At 36.0% G+C, this 20,753-nt stretch overlaps 1 protein-coding gene across 1 annotated transcript in view; it reads left to right on the top strand.

Annotated features, from left to right (window-relative positions):
- ADGB (androglobin) overlaps positions 1 to 20,364 on the top strand; it is a 97,089-nt gene extending 76,725 nt beyond the window's left edge. Inside the window, exons 27-34 of the mRNA XM_021527019.2 lie at positions 2,968 to 3,164; positions 4,319 to 4,430; positions 11,074 to 11,183; positions 12,713 to 12,868; positions 14,703 to 14,811; positions 16,895 to 16,982; positions 18,146 to 18,329; positions 19,947 to 20,364. Coding sequence (XP_021382694.1) covers positions 2,968 to 3,164; positions 4,319 to 4,430; positions 11,074 to 11,183; positions 12,713 to 12,868; positions 14,703 to 14,811; positions 16,895 to 16,982; positions 18,146 to 18,329; positions 19,947 to 20,096 — 1,106 coding nt within the window. The 3' untranslated portion in view covers positions 20,097 to 20,364. The remainder of the gene's footprint in view (positions 1 to 2,967; positions 3,165 to 4,318; positions 4,431 to 11,073; positions 11,184 to 12,712; positions 12,869 to 14,702; positions 14,812 to 16,894; positions 16,983 to 18,145; positions 18,330 to 19,946) is intronic.
- Positions 20,365 to 20,753: the final 389 nt, after the last annotated feature.

Genomic DNA, 20,753 nt, shown 5'->3' with positions numbered 1-20,753 from the left:
CTGTAACTAGTTCTTTGTTCTTTAAAAAAATGTGTTTTCTCAGAATAAGAATAAACAAAACACTGCTATACTATACCACTGGCACAAATCTTGTTAGTTAAGCCACATACAATTCCTAAATTTGACACTTATTCACTACCACACATGTTCTGCCTCTCAGGGCAGATCACTGTGTTGCCAGAATTCTCTTAAGTGATGTTGTTGCACAACCATCACAAATAAAACATCATCTCCCTGCCCACCCACGAACTGTTAATTCATCTCCAGTCACAGCTGTTCTATTAATGTCTTTTACGGCTCAAAAACTATATTAAACCAACTGATTTTGAATACATTTACCTCTTCTGAGATGTAGCATATTACTTGGACCTTGAGCATTTCCTTGACGATAAAGGACTTAGATATTGACACGGAGGTTGCAACCACTGTTTGTTTTGTTGATACAAGCACAGCAGTTGCCTAAGTACAGATGGGCAAGTGAATACTCACAATCCTTTTATTTTCCACAGTAACAGTCTCATACAATCCTGTTAAGAAGTATAAAAATATCTTTCAGATATTTGTTTGAATATGGAAGTGAGGTAGAAGTTTCTTCTATGCAGAACTTAGGAAAACCAAGAGTGACATATAGTTTTGTATGTAGTAAGACAAAAACTTAGTGTTCCAGCTCCACCTGGTGACCATTGCGAAAATTATTGGCTACGTCTGTATTTTGGGGAGCTTTTCCAAGGGATCTTTCCTGCAAAGGAAGAAGATTGACTCTTATGGGGGATTCCACCATTCTGAGAGGAATTATCTACATGGCAGGATTTTCCTCTGGGAAAATCTTAATAGAATTGTTCAATACTCAAGCTCTTCAGGATTAGGAGAGAGAGAAGAGGAGAATAGTGATGTATTCATGAAAACCAGTTGTAGCCTAAGGAATTCAACCTCCCTTGAACGCTACCTGTCTTGCTCGGTAGAGGTAAGGTTCTGCAGAGGGCAGTGCACATCTCCTAAAGCCCCACACACATCCTGGAGTAGAGTTCACCCCTCTCTTGAGTCTGAGTGAGTGTATCTAGGTGGCCTCACTGCTTTAATGCTACCCTTTTGTAAATTAGATCCACTGGCCCTTGCTAACCATGCTCAGACAGGCACTGAAGATCATTCTTGACTTGAAATCTTTATGCAAATATTGCAAATGGTAACCTAAAGGCAATTTGTGCCAATTAGAAAATGTCTTTATGTAGTTATTCTTCCATCTGGAATGCAAATTGTTTCTTTGAAACAGGTTTCTTACATATATCTATTATTCAAGACTCGGATCTGTGGATATTGATTCTTATTCATCCAAATGCACTTCTATTGAGTGAAAGCCTCATGATTTTGGTTCCTTCTGGTGAAAGACCTAGTAATCTAACCACTATGAGCTACATCTACTCTCACCTTCACAGCATGGGATGTTAACTGATACCTAGAAAGCTCAGCAGCAGCTGAGTGAGAAACTATTCCACAGTTACAGGCTGGCTTAGGCATACCTTTTACAAAATAACAGCCAGAGAGTTGCAGCACCCTAGAAATGGTTTAGAAGAAACCCAGTATTGTCTTCCCTCACATTTCTCTCACAGGCTTCCTGGCCACAGGGACAGCAATAGGGTGTTAAAGATTCTGAATGCAATGCACAAGTGCAACTCAGAACTTGTGATTAGGAGTTTGAGACCTCTTTAAGAGACCATCTCTGCAAGGTCTTACTTTGATTTTCTGACTTCTGCTTTTCTTAGGAACAGGAAGCACTGGCTTATTCAGAGGAAAGAGGCAATAGGAAATAATCCATGACATTTGGCTTTCATAAGAAACAATATTTCCTGGTTCCGTTTGAGTTTCTAGGGGCAAACTTAACCTCTAATTGGGCATTTATTTTTTGACACACCAGCATTAAATTTGTTGAATCTGATGTCTAATAGTCCTGCCACCTCCTGTGAATTTCCTGGATGTTTCATTAACATGCATGTAAGGGTGTATTTTTCCTTCAAAGTATTGCAGTGATGCAGTATCATTCTTTTTTAATACAATGAACCCTGGGAGGAGTAAAGCCTCTTGTCCACAGTGAAGTCAGAATAATATCGTTTTCCCAGCTGATGGTCCAGTGTAACACAGGTGATCTTTAGTGTAATACAAGTGAAACTACTTCCCCAGAGGTGTTATTCTTTATCCTTATTCAATTTTCTATGAGATGTTCACTTTTAGGGTACCTTTTTACTTCCTCTGTAGACATGCAGGCAAAATAACACATTTCAATGGCATTAAAAATGAAAACAAATTTATATTTTCTGAGTTAATATTTCTGTGCCAGGCCTTCTTTAGAACATTCTGGTTTTCACAGTTTTTCCACATAACATCTTCCTTAGGTGACAGTTATGTACATTGATAAAGGATAGATCACAAATAGTTTTATATCTCCTTTCAAGACTGGGTCTTTTTCAGCTCACGTTAGCTATGATCTTTGTTTCAGGTTGGCACAACGAGATAGGATACTTCTGTAAGGGTATGCAGTGTCAAAACTGTGGCCAATTCCCCTCTTCCCTTCACCCACTTTTACACAATTTATTAAATTAGGTTAGCTACAAAGGGATCCCACACAAGACTCTCTGTATTTTGTAGTGTATAGCATGGAGCTGTGATGGTTAGTGCAGGAAAGAAGTATGGGTTTTGAGGGGAGAAATTATATGCTTTATTAACAGTAACAACAGTCATGTATACACAGTCTTAAATTTCTCATTATTTCCTTTGAAGATATTTTTGATTTGCATGTGAAATGAAATCATGGTAGTATTTGGAATAAACATGATTTTAATTGGAAGCTTGTGAGTATAGTCCAGTATGAGAAAATGGACAATGTTAATTCTTTCTGATACTTTCTGAGAATATCTGTTTACCTCATACCAGTAATTCATAGAATTTCAGGATGTTTTTTTTGTCATATTGCAGTAAAAAACCTACAGATTATTCAGAGGAGCACAGTGAAGGGATTGGAAACTGAACAATTAAAAAAAGGAAGTAGTAATTCACCAAAGGACAGCAAAACTTCTTCCAAGACAGACCTGGTACAAGAATGCTCAGTGATATTAATAGATGAATCTTCAGTCTCAGAAAGCTTTGAAAATAATGTTGGAAGTCCACAACAAGTAAGAGTTTGTTAATCACTGGGATTTGGGAAGAAAAAAAAAGAAAACAAACAGTGAAAGGGTTATTGTTAATTCATTTGGTACATGTGGAAAGATCTTTTATCCTGGGGTAAAATCCAAAATTAAGATTTTTGATAGCTTTTGAATGAGGTGATGAAAAAAGGACAATATACATGTATGAATGACTAAATAACTAGAGGGTTTCATATCGAGGTGATTTACTCTAAGTGTTCTTCATTTGGCAAATCCAATACAAGTATAGCATAACTTGCTCATAAAGATCAAAAATTGCCAGACATGAAATTAAAGTTTTGATGCTTCAATATGAGCTTTCTTTGAAATATATTATAGAAGATCATCTGTAATAGTTTTCAAAGAGAAACACCTATTTCCAGTCAGCTGCAAGCTTTAGTAATAGACACATAATATCTTCTACTCAAGCCAAGTTTATGAGAGGCTAATGTCAAACCATTGTTTTTTCTTGATGCCATTTAGTATTGTTTATTTTAGAGAAATTGAGTATACTTTCTGAAATAGTTCTTGTTTTACATCTCCACATGTTTTTCTGCTGTGATTTTTTTCTTGATAGTTGAGTTCAATTGCAACAAAATAAAGAAAACAAAAATTATTGAGAAATAAACTCCAAAGTTATTTCTTTTGACTCAAAACTGGCCTTAGAACTTTGGAAAACAGTTTCTAAATATAACGATTTCCAATTCAGTTTAGACAATGTTTAAAACAGCCCATGGACCCTGTCACCTGTACCTCAAATGAAGGCATTATTGAGTGCTAGTACAAGGGACCAAAGCCCTGTAGAAAGTCTTAAAATCAAAGACAAAAGTCTTTGTTTTAGTACATGGCATACATAGGGAAGTTACATGGAAATCTTACAGGAATGTAGCTCCTTATTGTGTAGTCCAGTTTAGTTTTACTTGATAAACACATGAGTAATTGTTTAACTTCACAGGAATTAAAATAAGATCTGTGGAATTAACATTAATTTTTTAAGCTTCTTGTGAATGCTTATGTGCAAGCTTGTAAATTAATGATGTATTTTATTTGCTGAATTCAATAGCTGGCACTTTACTAACCTGCAGGTCTTGAATGCTTGCTGCAATTGTTACGACTTCAGCATGTTGCATTTTCTTTCACAGTCTCACCAGTATTCAATAGAGGCATTTGTGTTGCATGATAGTTGGCCACTCACTGAGAGTGAGTCTTTACTTGTTCAGGAACTGAAAGAAATGCAGAAAGATGAAATTAAAGGTAGGTTGATCTAAGTAGATATTTAGTCAAATGTATCATGTTACTGATAAAAAAAAAAATATTGCTCCAAGCAAATTTTCTGTCACTGAGTGAAATAACAAGGCAACAAAACTTTTTGTTTTGTAATTCTTAGAAATGAAGTTTGCATGAATCTACATCTTCAGTTCACAAAATACAAGGAAATCAGAATACACTGCAAGACTAATGATTTTAGGGCTCAGCTTTAGGCAGAGATCTGGAACAGAAAAATGCCTGCTGATAATTTAAGAAAATGCATTGAACAAGAAGCAGGGGAAAGGCCTGGTTTGGGAAATGTATTCCTTCTGTACTGTTTGGAGAAGATTTTAGCAAGAGAAAAAAACTAGGAAAGCTCCCAAGTACAGTCTGTATATCTAAGTCATATAGAAGGGGACAGAAATTACAAAAGGTTTTTGATTTTTCACAGATTATTATAGCATTTATTCTTAGGAGCAGTAAAAACCAATCCCAAGATATATGAGAATCCTAGTCACTATTCTGTAAATTAGATCAATGTCTTGTATTTGCATCTTCTTTTATCAGCAAATTTGGCAAAAATTATTTAGATCTTTATTATGTTCAAGTTTGTCCCTCCAGACCCAAGAGCCTGAGAGAGACAAGGCTCTGCCACTGCACATTCCCAGGTCCAGCTGTTTGTGAGGCTGAAGATGTAATCCCACCAAGCATGTGCACATAGACACACATACACACGATGTGTATGTGTGTGTATACACATACATACACATTGCCAGCTACAAGATCTCAGACAGACACTCGGAGCACAAATACAAACAGCACCAGCTTCTTTATCTTGCTTTTTCCTCTTGGGCTGGAAAGAATGGAAGTTCCTTGGATAGGTTGTACATTTCTAAAAAGGTGGATCTTTCCACAATCTGCACTTAGACACCTAATGTGCCCAGTAGCTTGCCTCTGCATCCCCTACGAGCTGAGAGGCTGCAGCCCTGCTCCACCTGCTGGTGCAGAACATCACACACACATGCAGCTGATTCTCCTGTGTTCTCAGCCCTAGGTTTCTGCAGAACCGAAAATATTACTACCCATCATTCAGTAGATTTTCGTTAATATTAAAGTTCTATGACTCAATTTTTAAAAGAAGCAATAAGAAGTTATTTGCTTCCTCATATGCATACACTTGCTAATACTCAAAAATTTATTTAGGATGTTTTGGGTTTTATTCACTAGTGGTATGTCTCACTTTTTATTCTATTTACATGTTTCTTTTTAAATGTCTGGTCAAGTATTTTTTTCTGTAATTCCTAGTACTCTGGACTGAACTTCAATTCGGCAGCAGTAATTGCTGATGGATAATTTTAAATGTCTTGAGTTTGGGATATATGCAATATTGGAAACTTTTCATTATTTCTTCAGTTTTATTACACAACTTTAAAAATACGTATCTTCTTGATTTACTGTAGTCTTTAGTCAATTTCAGTAGCATTTGAGGAGCTATGTCATGTAGGCTTACAGGCTTGTACGCAGCTCTTTCAATGATTTCACCTGCTTGGATTTTGTTGTGTTCTTCACAATATCATCTTTTCTTCTCAGCATTCATTCTCTTCATTTTCCCTGTCAGACTGCTTCTCACAACAGACATTCTGTTACATCCTCTTACACTTCTGAGTTGGCTACATAGTGACAGCTTACACTTGACAATATCCTTTTATACGGCTTCAGTGTGGTCTGTAAAACTGCAGGTCAAATGAGGTCACTTATTCTCTTAAGTTTCTTCACTAGTTCTCAGCTCACGTTGCTGAACCTTGTCAGTGTCGTGAGTGTTCTCATGCTGAATTCAAGGTAGCAGTACTCTGGTTCATAGCTCCCCTTCTCCATGCTAATTGATGCTCATCAAAAATGCTTAAGCTACAGTCAATGATAACAAGCATATTTTTTTCTTGGGATTATTTTAAAATGGTGTAAATACAATAATTTTTAAATGGTGTAATTTTTGTGCCCTCTCATAAATTCTGCCTTTCAAAGTAACCAAATCCATTTCGCAGTTTTTATTAACTGAGTGTTTCTGTTTATACAAGGATACCAGATTGCCTAGGCCACCAACAAATTTAAACACAACTTATAGAAAAAAGTTTAAAACCAATACTCATTTAATATTTAGTGTGTTATTTTTGTATCCCTATTAACAGCAATATTTATCTGAAGTGCTTACTATAGTTAAGTATTTTGGGGGAAAGCTCAAATGTTTATTTCTTCTTGATTGTGACCTAGTCTTAAATAATTTTGAAAACTGACCTTTACCATTTTAAAATTGGTGACACAAGTTGTCAAACACAAAATTCATATAATAATAATAATATTGGTATGTAACCAAAAAGGTATTGTTTCACCACGTGATTTTTAAGAATGCTGAACTGAGCCAGGTTAAAAATTTATGTGAAAAGTTTTCTCCTTTTCAAATATCTCTTTTTCATCTAAACCAACACTGCCATCTAGAGTTAATTTTGTGTTAAAGCTAATTTATCACACCAAAAGCATATTTCAACTTTGTATTAAGTTCTACTAAAATCTTTTAAACTAGTCTCCCTTTAAATTAAGACCCATACTACTATACTCTTGATATTCACCAATATTATAAATACTTATTTAGAACATTTTTGAAGACAGTAAATTCTCTGCTATACAGATGCTATGATAATTTGGTATTTCTTGATGTTTACACTTGTAAAAACAACTGTGTTAGCAAAAGTTACTTTGTGAATAATACTTAAGTCATATTTATTATATATGAAATCCCATTAAATGTTTAATTAAAGAGCACACTGCACAAACAAAACATTAAAAAGGCATTAGGCAGGAAAACCTAAGTACACAGAAATTAGGAAGTTCCATGTAGTTTATTTATACTTCATTTATGTCTTCATTCTTTCCTCTCTTTCTTTATCCCTTTTTTGTTTTTTTTTTTTGTTTTTTTTTTGTTGTTGTTGTTTGTTTGGGTTTTTTTGTTTGTTTGTTTTTTGGTTGGTTTTTTTTTTGTAGTTTTTTGTTGTTTTTGTTGTTTTTGGTTTTTGGGGGGTTTTTTGCCTCTTTCTTCTGAGAACTGTTATGGAGCAAGTCTACAATGGAAAAAAGACTTAAAAATGTAAGCTCAAGATTCTTGTGTAAAGGGGAAATAATTAGCAGGCAATCTTGCAGCTGCTAATACCATTTTCATTTGCTTGATTGTGTGAACAAAATAATTTTGAGGTTCATTTTGCATATAGGATTTTTGGCTATTATTTTTTTGGGTTCTTTGGTTTTATTTTTCTTGTGGTAAGATCATCAGTTTTATTGTGCAACTGTCACAGCCCCGAGCTGAATCATCACTGTGTTCTGAATGCTGACTGCAGCACGTATTTTACGTAGTGCCTTAAATTACCTTGGGAGTGTAAGCTGTTGGTGAGGGCTGTCTATGCAACTGGGAAAGCAGGAGAAGATAGAGTGCCCAGCCCAGATAGTAGAGGTAGGTTTGAAAAGGCAGGACAGGCAATATGCTTTGGAATATCCCTTTTTATCCTCCAGAGCGGTGAAAGTTTCTCCCACAGATTTTATTTTCCCACAGGAGGACTTGCTGGTTCATGCCAAGGAGAATATTCCATGGGACGTTTAACAGGATGTTCAGATCCCACTCTCTCTTTCACTTTCCCAGCTTGCCTGTCGGTAGTGATTAATCACTTGCCTGGTGTTCAGTGAACAATTAGTTCACAGAGGATACATGATGGTCCTCTAGATCTCTAAGCCACACCTTAACCCCACACTACTACTGCAACCACATTATTGGTTTGCTTCTATCCTGGTGTGATTTTTCTGTGACTTTAGTGTCTGGGTGAGCCCAGCTTTGGAAAGATTTTTGATGTTGCCATCTGTCAGGAATCCTTCTGAGGGTCCAGTCAAAGAAGGAAAAGCAACATCTGAAACTTTTTTTAATGACATCAGAAAGTTCCTTATGGGGCAACGTACAATCATTACTACCAACTACTGACTAATCCCACTAAATGCTCAGAGCCTATTTCAGATAGCAATAGCATGATATCTTCTCAAAGACAGCTTCAAAAGACTCCTCTGTATTATACCTATGAATACCATAGATTCTATGTAATTTAAATTTCATAAATCAGGAGTAGCTAAATTGCCTAAAAAAGAGAACTGATATATCTCAATCTGAAGCTGAGTTTCAGCTAGGAATCATTTGGTGCAATTGTTGAACTTGTCATAGACAGGATATCAGACTGGATGATCACTTGGGTCCCATTTGGCATTAGACTCAATTTTTGTATAAATAATTGAAAAGCAGTAGAGAAGCTAATTTTAAAGTTGCTGTCAGCTGTGTGTCATCAATGCGAGCCCATGTGATGACCAAGCTTTTCTTGGTGCCACACAAATATGAAAACTGCCACTGAGAGTTTGTGACAATTGATGCACAAGCTATGAGCTGGAATGGCCTTTTACTTTCTGTATCATCTGCTTGCCTTTCTTACCACATCCCATTCAAAGCATTTGCCTGGCTTTGCCCTTAGAAAAGCCCTGAGCTGCTGTTCACATGTCCCTTTGAATCAGAGTGGGTAGCATGCCAAAATGCAGTCATTGCCCCCTCCAGACATTTCTGGAAGTCGGTCCCTAAACTGGGGATACTGCTTGCTCTGCTGAGGAAATGGGAAGGGCTGGGGGAACCAGCACAGTGCAGTACATGGGAGAGCTTGGAGATCTCAACTAAATCTTGCACTAAGCCTTCATATCTGGAGTTAAAGCAGATTACCTCATTCTAGCCCCTGTCATTTTTTGTGCTTGCTTATTCTTTACTAACTTATCAGGGTATTCTATAAGTTCAGAGCATCAAAATCTTATAATTCAGAGTCACAAAATATTTCTAGAAACCAGACAAAGCTTATAGTATCCCATTATATAAAAAGTTTTTGTCTGGGATAATTTAGCTAACTATACTGAATGTCTTTGAGTGTTTGTGTAAACAACAAATAATTTATCTCTAAAAATTAATTATACCTTGAATAATGCATGCACACCAGCCTGATTTAAGGTGTTAGTATGTAATGATAATATGAAAATAAAGGGAAAGTCATTTATGCAATCATTTTATAACTTTGAATTATGTCATCACTGTTTTATATTTGCATTTCCTGTGGAGTTGTTTTAGTATATTCAATATTTGTGGAGACCACCTTAATTTTTTGCTTTCATTAATTAATATAGCAGCACTGAACTAATTTAAGCCTTACACTTCGGTGTAAAAAGTCACTGGACATGTTTTAAGTAGCATGAGGAGATAAGAATAATACCATTTCTAGACAAACATATGTATGATATATGATGTAATACAGTTATATACAATATATATGTATTGTATGCGGAGCTATATGTGAGTTATAAATATGTTTCTATATAATTAATATTTACAACTTTATGTATCCATGTAACCTCAGCCATGACAATGCAGATCTCATCCAAAGTTCATTAATTGTGCAGTACGATGATTTGTCCTCAGTGGAAAGAAATTGGAAAAGCACGAAGTGATAGATATCACCCTTAAAAGCATTAAGTGAAAGATATCTTATTATCATCAGACTGTGAAACAGTCACTCATATCAACATTTTCTGAGAGAAATCCCCTGTTTTACCATACTGGGTAAATCTAGGTTTTCAGCACTTCTCTCAATGTTTCAGGCAATAGGAAGGTGGAAGGAAATGGAGATTTCAGACTCAGGTTTTAAATCTTTCTCATAGTGTTTTGGATTCATCCCTGGTTGTTTAAACTGACACATTCTTTATGCTATTAAAGTTATATGCTCTTACATGCTTTATTTGTTAATTTATTTTAAAAACAATATGACATGGAAGAAGTCTTGTTTACAGCTCTCACCAGCTAAGACATTGCAAAATAACTGTTGCAAATGTCAATTCTCAGTATCATTAATTCAAACATATACATATATTTTGATAATATAGTTATTTTAAAATGTTCTCAGATAGTTCTGACAATGACAATTTTGCATTTCTTAAATATGCATTGAGTCTGAAACATGTTTCTTTGTTTTAACTTCCTTGCATTTTTATGGGGTGCTCTAGACAGTCTTAGGATGTGAGATGAGAACATTGACTTTACCAGTTTTGAGCTTCTTACTGTCCATAGCAAACACTTTGCATAACAAACACTGACAGAGGTTGTATAAGACTGTAGAAGGGAAATGAGAGTCAGGCTGTGATTCTGTGCATTGCAGTCTTTATGCTGACCAATACACAAAGTAGCAATGCTGGCAGGCACTGTGGAAAACTCTCAATTAAGCCCTAGCTAAAGTGTTATTTAGGACAAATAAGGCTGTCACAATGTGTTCACTTTGTAAGTATGTTTTTAAAAGTTGTTTGGTCCTCATACTCTTTTCTTGGTAGTACTTGAAATGTCAACTAATTAACTGGCTTTCCTTGTCTCTCTGTATGGCTGTTTTGTGCTGTTATTCCACCCTGGGTTTTATATGGAGAACTATATGTATGGATAATAATGACATTATCTAAATCATAATGCATTATAACTACATTTGAGTAATACACAGGAGAAAGTATGAGGAGCACAGCTTTCCCCTAATTCTTACTTCTTTCCAAGTCAAAAAGATTGCAAATATTCCAAAATCAACCAGAAGATCAAAAGACAAAGCATTTGAGAAGATAGAAAAAGAAAAGTTCTGGACAGAAAGTCCATCACTTGAATCTCAGGTGAGAACAAAGCCAAAGCCTTGATTTATTGAATGTACCATCCTTGCACTGAATATAGAGATATTCTCAGGTCTGCAAATCAGTACTGCTATGTCTTCTAACATCCCTTGTATTTCTCTATACCCTGCTTTGCCACCTTTTTAGCTTAGCACTTGAGAAATGTTGAATTAAGATTTTTGAATGTAAAATATGTACATCCTGGGTTTAGAAGTACAATTTGTTCATTTCTTTGTTTATGTATAAAGGAAAAACTGGTTGTTCCTTTTGTTGGTGTAGTTTCTGTCTCTGCTAAAAGCTTACTAAATTCCAAGAATTCACCATGTTTGTGTCCCATTAATCCTTCATTGTAGTGGCTTTCATGGGTTCCTAGAGAGATGAAATAAGTCTTCCACTGTAGTCAGTTCCTGTCTCATATATCACAATTTTCATTAGCATGCAGACATACAGTGGCAGAAAAAGCGGTGTGTACTTGCTTACTTGGAAGTTCTTGTCTCCTGGGGTGAATCCATGTGAGTGTTCTGTGGCTGTCTGAAAAGCTATTGCCAGCCTTTATGCTGTAAAAGGAATAATTGACATTATTGGTTGCAAACGGATTAATGGAAAGCAATGAAGGAACCGACAGCTTCTTGCTTAATGGCATTGCTTTTGCTGGGAATTTTGCTGCCTCATGGTGTTTAGTTTAAGCAAAGAGCCATGGAGGTTTTCATTAAGAAATCTCTAGTGATTTTTTCAGTTGAGTAACCTTGCTGCACAGCAGACTTCCCTGTGATTCATATCCACACCTAATTATACAGAGCTCTGGAACAGTGCCTTATACTAGAGGTGCTGGGATGATGGTTCTTGGGAGTCCACACTGAAACAAACAGATACAAGTTTTGAGATGGAGCCCTCACAGAAAGAGAAGATGTTCACCTTTAGTTTTAAACAAGAGCTGAACTCTTAACCCTAGTTCTAAGTCTTAGGCGTAAAGCTTCTTCAGATGATATGTTTTCCTGAAACATGCAGCACAATATCTCATTTCTTGGTCAGGCATCAGAATAGTGTACTAGTCATCAGGCCCTACTTACCCTGTGACTTTGGAGAAGCTATGCATTAAAGGGTTTTAGAGACTGGGAAGTGCTTGGGAGAGAACCTTATAAAACAGAGCAAGGTTTATTTCTGTACAAAAAATCCCACTTGAATATAATAAGGCTTCTAGTGGGAGGAGAGGAGATAAAACAATTGCATGAAAAAATCACACAAAGAACACTTGTTCAGACAAACTGTTCAGAAGAACTGGGAATGTGGAACATGCTGCATGGGGGTAGGGGAAAACATGTAAACAAAACACCTCAAAGAGCTTCCAGGCATTGCAAGATAATTGTTCTTTCCTTTGGCAGCCTCTGTTTGTGTCATAATGCATATCAGAGTCTGTCATTGTACAATGTATATTGGTCAGAAAAATCACCAGTATACAAAAACATGACTTCACCCTAAAGACTGATAATAGATGTATACAAGTGACTACACTATGTCTATGATACTTTCAGCCAGGAGATTCAGACACACCCTACTGGATTTTACGCATAGTTAGTGACCAGAAAGAGGCAGACTTTCTGGAGGTGAAAAAGGACACCCGGCGAGTAGATGAGATCAGAGCCATGAAAGAAGCATGGGAGTCTGCGGAGCCAGGGAGAGCTGTCAAGGTAATATCAGAGTGTTATGTCTGCTGTGATGTTTCTTCACAGGTTCCAGGAGTTGTTGTAATGGTAGAGCAGTTGCCACAACAGAAACCTGCCTTCATAGGGCTGATAGCTTCACTCCTCTGGAAGACAGGAAATTTTAAAGTTTAAAGAATTAAAAGTGATTATGTGCTTGAATTCTGGGTAGGAATCCAGATCATCTAGATCAGGCTTCTGTAGATCACTGAGACTTTAGATTCTACTTTACAAAACATAGAGAAGTTTCTCCTTAGAAAGCCCACTACCTCTACACATTTGCAAAACTGCTACTTGTGACAAGTTTAATGTTTAGCATTAACAGATTCTGTCGAGAAATACACTGCTATAAACATGCCAAAAATTATTTCTTCTGAAGAACTGGCACCTGGTCATATCAATACCCAAATTGTCCCTTGCAGCCAGGATTCCAAATTCAGTCTGCATTGCAGGTTTCTCAAGAGCCTGTAACACTCTCAGAACAAATTCACAGTTTTGGAGAAGCAATACTGATCTAGTTGCTAGGTACATCTGGGTGCTTTTGACGTGACATATGCTTGAGATGGAAAAATAATACATGTTCTTTCTAGCAAAGCAAAAAGTGCAGTGTTGATTCAGAATTGGAAGCATCATTACCAAAGAAAAATAAAAGAACCAAGTGCAGTCTTCAAACTCACCTGACAGTCATCCTCTGTCACCACCAATACCATTGTCCATTAAGGGATGTTCAGCCAGAATCCCAAAGCTTAGATATTTGGGGGTTTTAATATTATCTTTCAGAAATGAACCTCAGACATGAGCATCCCCATTTACACTCTCAGATTTTCTCAGTTCTTTTCAGTGTGTTCAAAGCTCAAAACTTTTCCTGACACTACTCCATTAAATTCTGAACTCAGGAGAAAATGCTACTCTGCAGCTTTGATTAGTTTTGCTGAGACTGAAAATGCAAGTACAGCCTCCTAAAAGTTAGCTGGAAATGAATTCCCTTTGATTTGTGAAGGCTCTTCAGAATCTGGTTCTATCACCATTATCTTTTTTAATCAGAAAATCAATTGAATTGCAACTACAGGGTTCCACTTTTGAAGCCCCTTAGGGCTTTTTTTGTGACTCTTTTTTGAACAGCTGTCGTTGAGAAAATTGCAGCCACAACAGAATATGCTAAAATAAGGTCCAAATTGGGGATATGCTATTAAGAAGCTTTCCCTCTTCTTTCTTCTTGACAACCCTGGCCCAATGTCTGCCTACTCCAGGGGTTACAGACCCTGTAACTCTGGAAATTGAGTGCCTGACTCCAGGCTGACCAAAAGCCAAAGGGTTTCTCTGTCCATTCTGGCAATGACAGCCCTTAAGAGAACTCCAAGAGGAGTCAAAGTCACCTTCTGAAAAGACAGAAGTGCTGATGTCTGGTTTTGGCAGCAAAGGTAATTGAGTCTGAAAGGGTTTGCATCCAAAGGTCCCATTTTTCAAGAGGAAGTCTGAATCATCAGGCTATAGGAGCTCCTAGAATGTGCATTAGCCATACATGCAGCTATACAGCTTTTGTTTTATTTTTACTCCCAATACTATTGTAAACTGTGCAGAGATCAGTGATTTCCCAGCATTTCATTGGACAGTGATCTTTAGTATAAGTGTGCAAAGTCTCATGACTGATTCAGTGGGGCCGTGGCATCTTTTCTGATTCCAGCACCAGGCAGACTTGCCCATTGCACCCTGGTGTTAGGTCTTATTGAAGACTGATCAAATCCTACTTTTGAAAATTCTTAGAGATTTAAAATATGCAATAAAAGTTTTGTTATCTGGATTATAAAATTTTGATCTGCAGGCTTTTCAGGAACGTGTGCATTTTATTAATAAGTATGCTGTGAGAGAATCAGAGGAACCCACAGCTGCGGCTGAGACTGCTGACTTAACACCTAGTTCAAGAGAAGCAGGTAAGAGTACAACTCTCTGTGTTTTCTGTTTACCATGTTCCACTCCTTAGGAAAGTACCTTCTGCATTAAATACTGGTAGTAGATAGATAGATCAGCCCCAATAAAGGTGTCCAAATGTGCGATGGCAGGCTTGCTCTCTATCTCCTTTATATTTCAATTGTTCCATTGCTGTATTTCCAGACACAGATACAGCCTCACAGCTCTTGGAGGCTGCCAAGTTACCCTTAAGCAAACTTCAGGTAGCCCTTCTGTAGTAGAATTCTAACCCTAAGTAAATCTGAAATGTTTGGGAGTTTAGTGGAAAATACCTTCTTCCTCAGTTCCAAGTATCAGTTAATTAGTGTAGAAATGCTAAAAAAGTGTTTAGCAGCTAAAATAGCATGTCAGTAAGAGACTAATACACCTGAAGTGCATGTTCATGGAAACTATTAATGTAGAGTGGTCTGGAAGTGAGGTGTCAAAAACTGCATATTGAGTAGCATCAGTTACCTGGAAGCTTCCATCAGTGCTAATTTTATTTAGTGATTACAACTTCTGTGGATTCTTCATATGTATTCCCTGACAATTTCTTTACTCTGATGAAAAGTTGAACTGGGTACAAGACTTCAGGCAGTTTGTTGTTTGTTTTTTGTTTGTTTGTTTGTTTTGCTTTGTTTTTTTCTTTTGTGATTATCCTGAGATCAGGCCATCACAGAAAGGAAAGAATACTTCCTGGTCTGATTGTTATAATATCTGGTCAAGATTCATGTGCAGTGGAACTAGAACCTGTGACCAGTGCTTAACTATAGATCAGTATTTTTCCATCCCAGTAAGTAATCTTCTCAGGAAAGATTCAGATTCAGAAATTAAAGTAGAATTAATCCTCACCTAATGCTTTTATCACAGGATTGGTTACTTGAAACAATATTGTTTCCTCAAAGTTACTGGCTAAAGGGATGTAACCAGTAAGGAAAATTAATGGTTGTCCACCAAGAGCTTTGTTCCAAATTAAGCATTTAGAATCTAATATAATGTCTTAGGAAGTAAAGACTGACACCCCAATGACTTTAAATTGTTGTGGTTCTATTCCACAGAGTGCAGCATTTGGCAATGATGAGATTGAACATTTCTGTAATATGCAGTATTTTTGTAATCTGGAGAGTACTGTTCTAATGGGTAGTGAGTAAGGCACTTTGAAAGATCCAAGTCACTCTTTCAGACCAGCAGAGAAGGCTGATGTATTTTCTATATATAGACAATAAAATATATAAATAGTAATTATTTTAATACTCAGAAACCTCTTCCTATTTCTCATGAGAAAAGTACAGTAATATTTTTAACGTAATTCAATTGGTTACTGCTCTAAGTAAGGTAATAAAAGAGTTTTTATAAAAGAAAACTAGTGCAGTCATCATTAAATCTCATCAAATTTCACACGTTTTTTCAGCACATTGAGAGAAATTGAAAGAAGGAAGCATTGAACTAATGACAAAGCAGCTCAGCCCATTGCCATAATTAATGGTAATTAATTATGGTGTAATTATACTGCAAGAATGCTACAATAAAATACCGCATGGTTATTTTCCATGTGGCTAAAAAAATAGTCTAAGATTTCAGAATACCAGTTTTACTATGTCATGGTTTTTCTTTAAATTGGTATTTCTTAAATTAAATCTTCTCCCCGAAAGGGAATATAATTTTTTTAAACTACAGCCAGGACTGGAGAATCATATTTCTATTGATTTTTTTAAAACAAAAGAATATGATATCCAGAAGTTGTTTTGTGTTTTTTGTTTTAGGCACTGCAAAGTCGATGTTCTTGCTTAGATTTACTGACTTTCTTGAGTAGAGGGGATTTTGCTTAAATACACATATTAGCTTCATTCTAATATATGTGGGTTTTTAATAGCATCTTTGATTCTGTCCTAAATGTTGGAAATAAAAGGGCAGAAATATTATGTCCTCTCCAGCCCCTATTCTCTTTTAATAATGTATTTTGCTTAGCCAAAGGAAGAAAAAATCTATGTAAGAATTTAGGTGGAGCTCCCTAGCATAACCACATAACCAGTTTAATCTGTTTAATTTTATATTTTCTTACCACAGGAAAGCAAACACCACAAACAGCTATTGACTCAAGATTAAAAACACAGCAAAAAAAATGGGAGCTTATAGACCTTAGTCCTTACATGAGGTAAGAAATTATGCCCTAACATAATAAATGTCAAAGGTGTTGAATCACTGTGCTGCATGTAATAAGTATCTGACATAAACATTTGAAGAAAATGAGCATTCAGGCAAACATGCTTATTTGTCTTCTTGAAAAGAGCATCTGGAATACAGGGTATTATGATTTGGAAGGGACCCACAGGGATCATCAAGTCCTACTCTTCAGTGAATGGCCCATACAGGGATAGATCCTACAAGCTTGGTGTTACCAGCACCATACTCTAACCAACTGAGCCAATCCCAGGGTCATAAAAAAATTGTCAGGATGTTATGCAGGTTTAAAATACCATATTTAACAAATGCACTTCAGGTAATAATAGTTTATAGCTGAAATAACTGTACTAATTACATTTATTATTCAAAAGAATTATATTCATTATTACAAGTGTTGACGTGAACTTATTGAGCTAATTTAAATGCACCTCCTTGTTTGCTGTGCTGCAGCTATAACCCACTTCATGCTGATGTCCATTTGTATTCAGTGTGGCAGTTTTGCATTTCATTGATCTTCAAAAGCCTTCAAAAATGCTGAAAAATATGCTCAAATTTAATTTTAAATTGAGAAGGAAATTGGTACATACTGTTTTAAACTATTCACTGAAGTGAATAGTTTAAAACAGTATGGCAGAAATATGGTAAAGTACCTTCCACAAGCTTAAATCTTGTAAGTATTTAATTTGTCTTCAACTCCTTGACTTTCATACTACTCATTTAGGACAAAATACAAAAGTATATTATCCGCTTATCTGCCATTATGCCAAAACCAGAAAAGCCCCTAAAAGATAAATTGCATTTGTCTCAATTATAGTATCAAAAACTTCTGAAAATATTTCTTGCAAATTAGAAGTGTCACATGTAAGAGTTTTTCATATGCTCGAAAATGAGCATGATTTTACAAACAGATTTAAAATAGACACTCAAGTATAAGAAGACCTGGTCTTAGGAATGTATTTTCTTATTGTTGCTATATAGAAGCAGAGGAAAAGTGACTCTTTACCCATATCCAAACATATGATGGTGATGTTGTCAAATATAAGCCAAATACTTGCAAATAAATACCAAGCAAAATAGACAACAACCAAAACTGGATTTGATATGAGACAAATATCTGGTTTGTATTTCTTTCAGAAAAACAATGCCTGAACCTGTGCTGAGAGATGAGTCTATCATTCAACAGCAACAGATACATAAAGAAGAAAAATTCAACCATTTTAGACAACTTTCCATGCTGGCTTTGGAACAAAAACAAAAAGAAGAAAATGACAGAATTTTATTGAAGCAAAATATACTTGAAATGTATGAGAACCTGCAGGTATGTTTTCAAGATTGCTTTCCAGTTAACTGCTGCTGTGATGTCTGCCACTAGTCTGAATATCCTGATCAACCATTAACAAACCTTTTGTATTCAGTACTAGAGATTAGAAGCAATGAACAAGCTTGAAATTTCACTTGGGCAAAGGTTGAAACTAAAAGTTCTAAATTAAAAAAATAGTACTGCATTACATCCTTAATATGATATTATTTTTTGATACACTCTCTGCAAAAACACTATTGTATCACCATAAAAAGATGGTTAAAAGTCAGAAAAAACTGACCATAAACTGATACACATGACCAGATGCTTATTAGGTAAAGCATCTCCAGTCTGGCTATTTTTTTTTTGTTGTTGTTATAAAAATGTATACAGCTTTTGAAAAGTAATAAACAATTACACAGGGGGATAAGTTGTTCTTAATGTGTCTCAGAAAAGTTAGAGAACGCAATTTTCTTGGAATATGCATGATGCCAGCAAATGAAGAATTAATACTATTAAACCTCAAAAAAACATGTTTGTAAATAATACATGTGAAAGCATTAGTGTAGGATCCATTGTGAGGATTAGCTCAGCCAAAGCACTGCACATGAAATTGGTACAAGTATCATACCAAATTGGCTTAACTGTTGAACATCAACAGGAACAAAATTGTTACAGTGGTGATACAATAACCACTATCAATCTGCTGGTGACTATTCAGTGCTCTTAAAACTGGATAAGAGTCAAAAAAATAATTTTACAACAAATCAACCTATTTGCAGAAATCATAATTGAAAACATCTCCTTAGCTAGTTCCCAGATAGTCTGATTTGTATTACTCAACTACAGGTCAGCAAGGAGGTGCAGTTCTCCAGCAGTGGCTGACCCTAATAAGGATGCCAGTCCAGGTTTTCAGATGTTGTTATGATTCTGGATGCCTAACATACTGTATATTAGAAGGGCAAATTTTTCACAAGAGTAGATCCTTGACTCTTTCTAGAAAGTATTTCCATTAAAAGTGTTTCACAGTATGAATTTAAAATGAGATTTATTTGTGAATATGCACACTCTGTTGATAAGCACTTTTGCCGTCCTTTCATCTGTAGACCAGAAAGAACTATATACAGATTTCCAGATATCCCCATTTTTCAGGATGGAAATGGAAAGGGAAAAGTTTTCAGAGGTGTCAAAGTCCCACTTGCTCCAAGTCTCATTAAAGGCCATTATGATTTAGGCTCCTTTACCCTCTTAAAAGGCTACAACTCCTAAGCCATTCCAGCATTTCTGACACCTAGTTTTTAACAGACTTGTTTAAGACTGCAAAGCAAACCAGTAACTGAAAAGGGACTACGGACTACATCCAGATAGGTAACTACTCTGTTGCCCTATTCTTCTTTCACACAACTAGCTTATTATGCCAGCAGTTTAGAAAGGATTTTCACCTCTTCTTCATGGTGAAAAGATTGATATATAGCTGTTTCTTTTGAGAAATCAATAAACATCCATGTAAAAAGGAGAGTTGCTCTCCTTGTATTTAGTCACAAAGTGAAACAGAACAGGAAGGATGCAGTTGCTTGTGGTGAAATCAAGACTGATGTGTTGAGCAGGGCAGTATTGCTGTTTGCTTTTGGCTAGGCATCCTTGGATGAAGCCCGAGGCAGAGTTTACAGCATTCGGGAAGCATACAGAAATCAGCTGCTGGAGGCTGAGCGTAGAAAAGAAGAAGAACTGGCAGCTCAGGAAGCAGCCCTGCAAGCAGAGCGAAAGAAAAAGAAAAAACGGTAAAGGTTTAGCGAAAAAAAGTGTAGTTGCTATCACTTGTGAATTGTATTTAACAGTTTGAAAAAGGAAGTTCATATGCAAAGATGAAAAAAAATGTTCATTATTTTCAAGTACTTTTTGCAACTATATCACATTTTATCTCTTTGCCTGTGGATAGAGAAAAAAATTATCTTGTATTCTACAAAGCTACTCACTACTATTAAAGTTTTTATGCTTTGCTAGAATAACTTTGCAATAAAATTCATATTCCATTCCGACTCTTCTCCCAAAACTCTAGTGTCTTTTGTCTTTTTTTTTTCAATCAAATCAAAACCAGTCAAGAATGAGAGTTGAAATAGTGAATGCAACATGACAGTTTTGAAAGTCATTTGACCTGGCTCCTTAAGTGAATGACAATTTGTGGAGTTTATCATTATTAAATAGTGGCAAACCACACTTTTCATATGCTGGCATCGGAAGGCTTAACAAAGCCTGATGGAGTAGGCTTACAATCTATCTATGTACTGTAATATTTTTCCCTTCCATCATTCTCTTAAAGTGTTTTGGAATCTCACAGTAAGTCTCTGTAGTAACAAACTCATGACACAATTTTCCAAGGCTTGTTAAACACTCCTTAAACCCCTATTATTCTCTTTGTTTCTCCTTCCTAAAATGTATTTT

The sequence above is a fragment of the Lonchura striata genome, chromosome 3, assembly GCF_046129695.1.
Source record: "Lonchura striata isolate bLonStr1 chromosome 3, bLonStr1.mat, whole genome shotgun sequence".
Lineage (NCBI taxonomy): Eukaryota > Metazoa > Chordata > Aves > Passeriformes > Estrildidae > Lonchura > Lonchura striata.
This window is presented reverse-complemented; position numbering and strand designations above follow the sequence as displayed.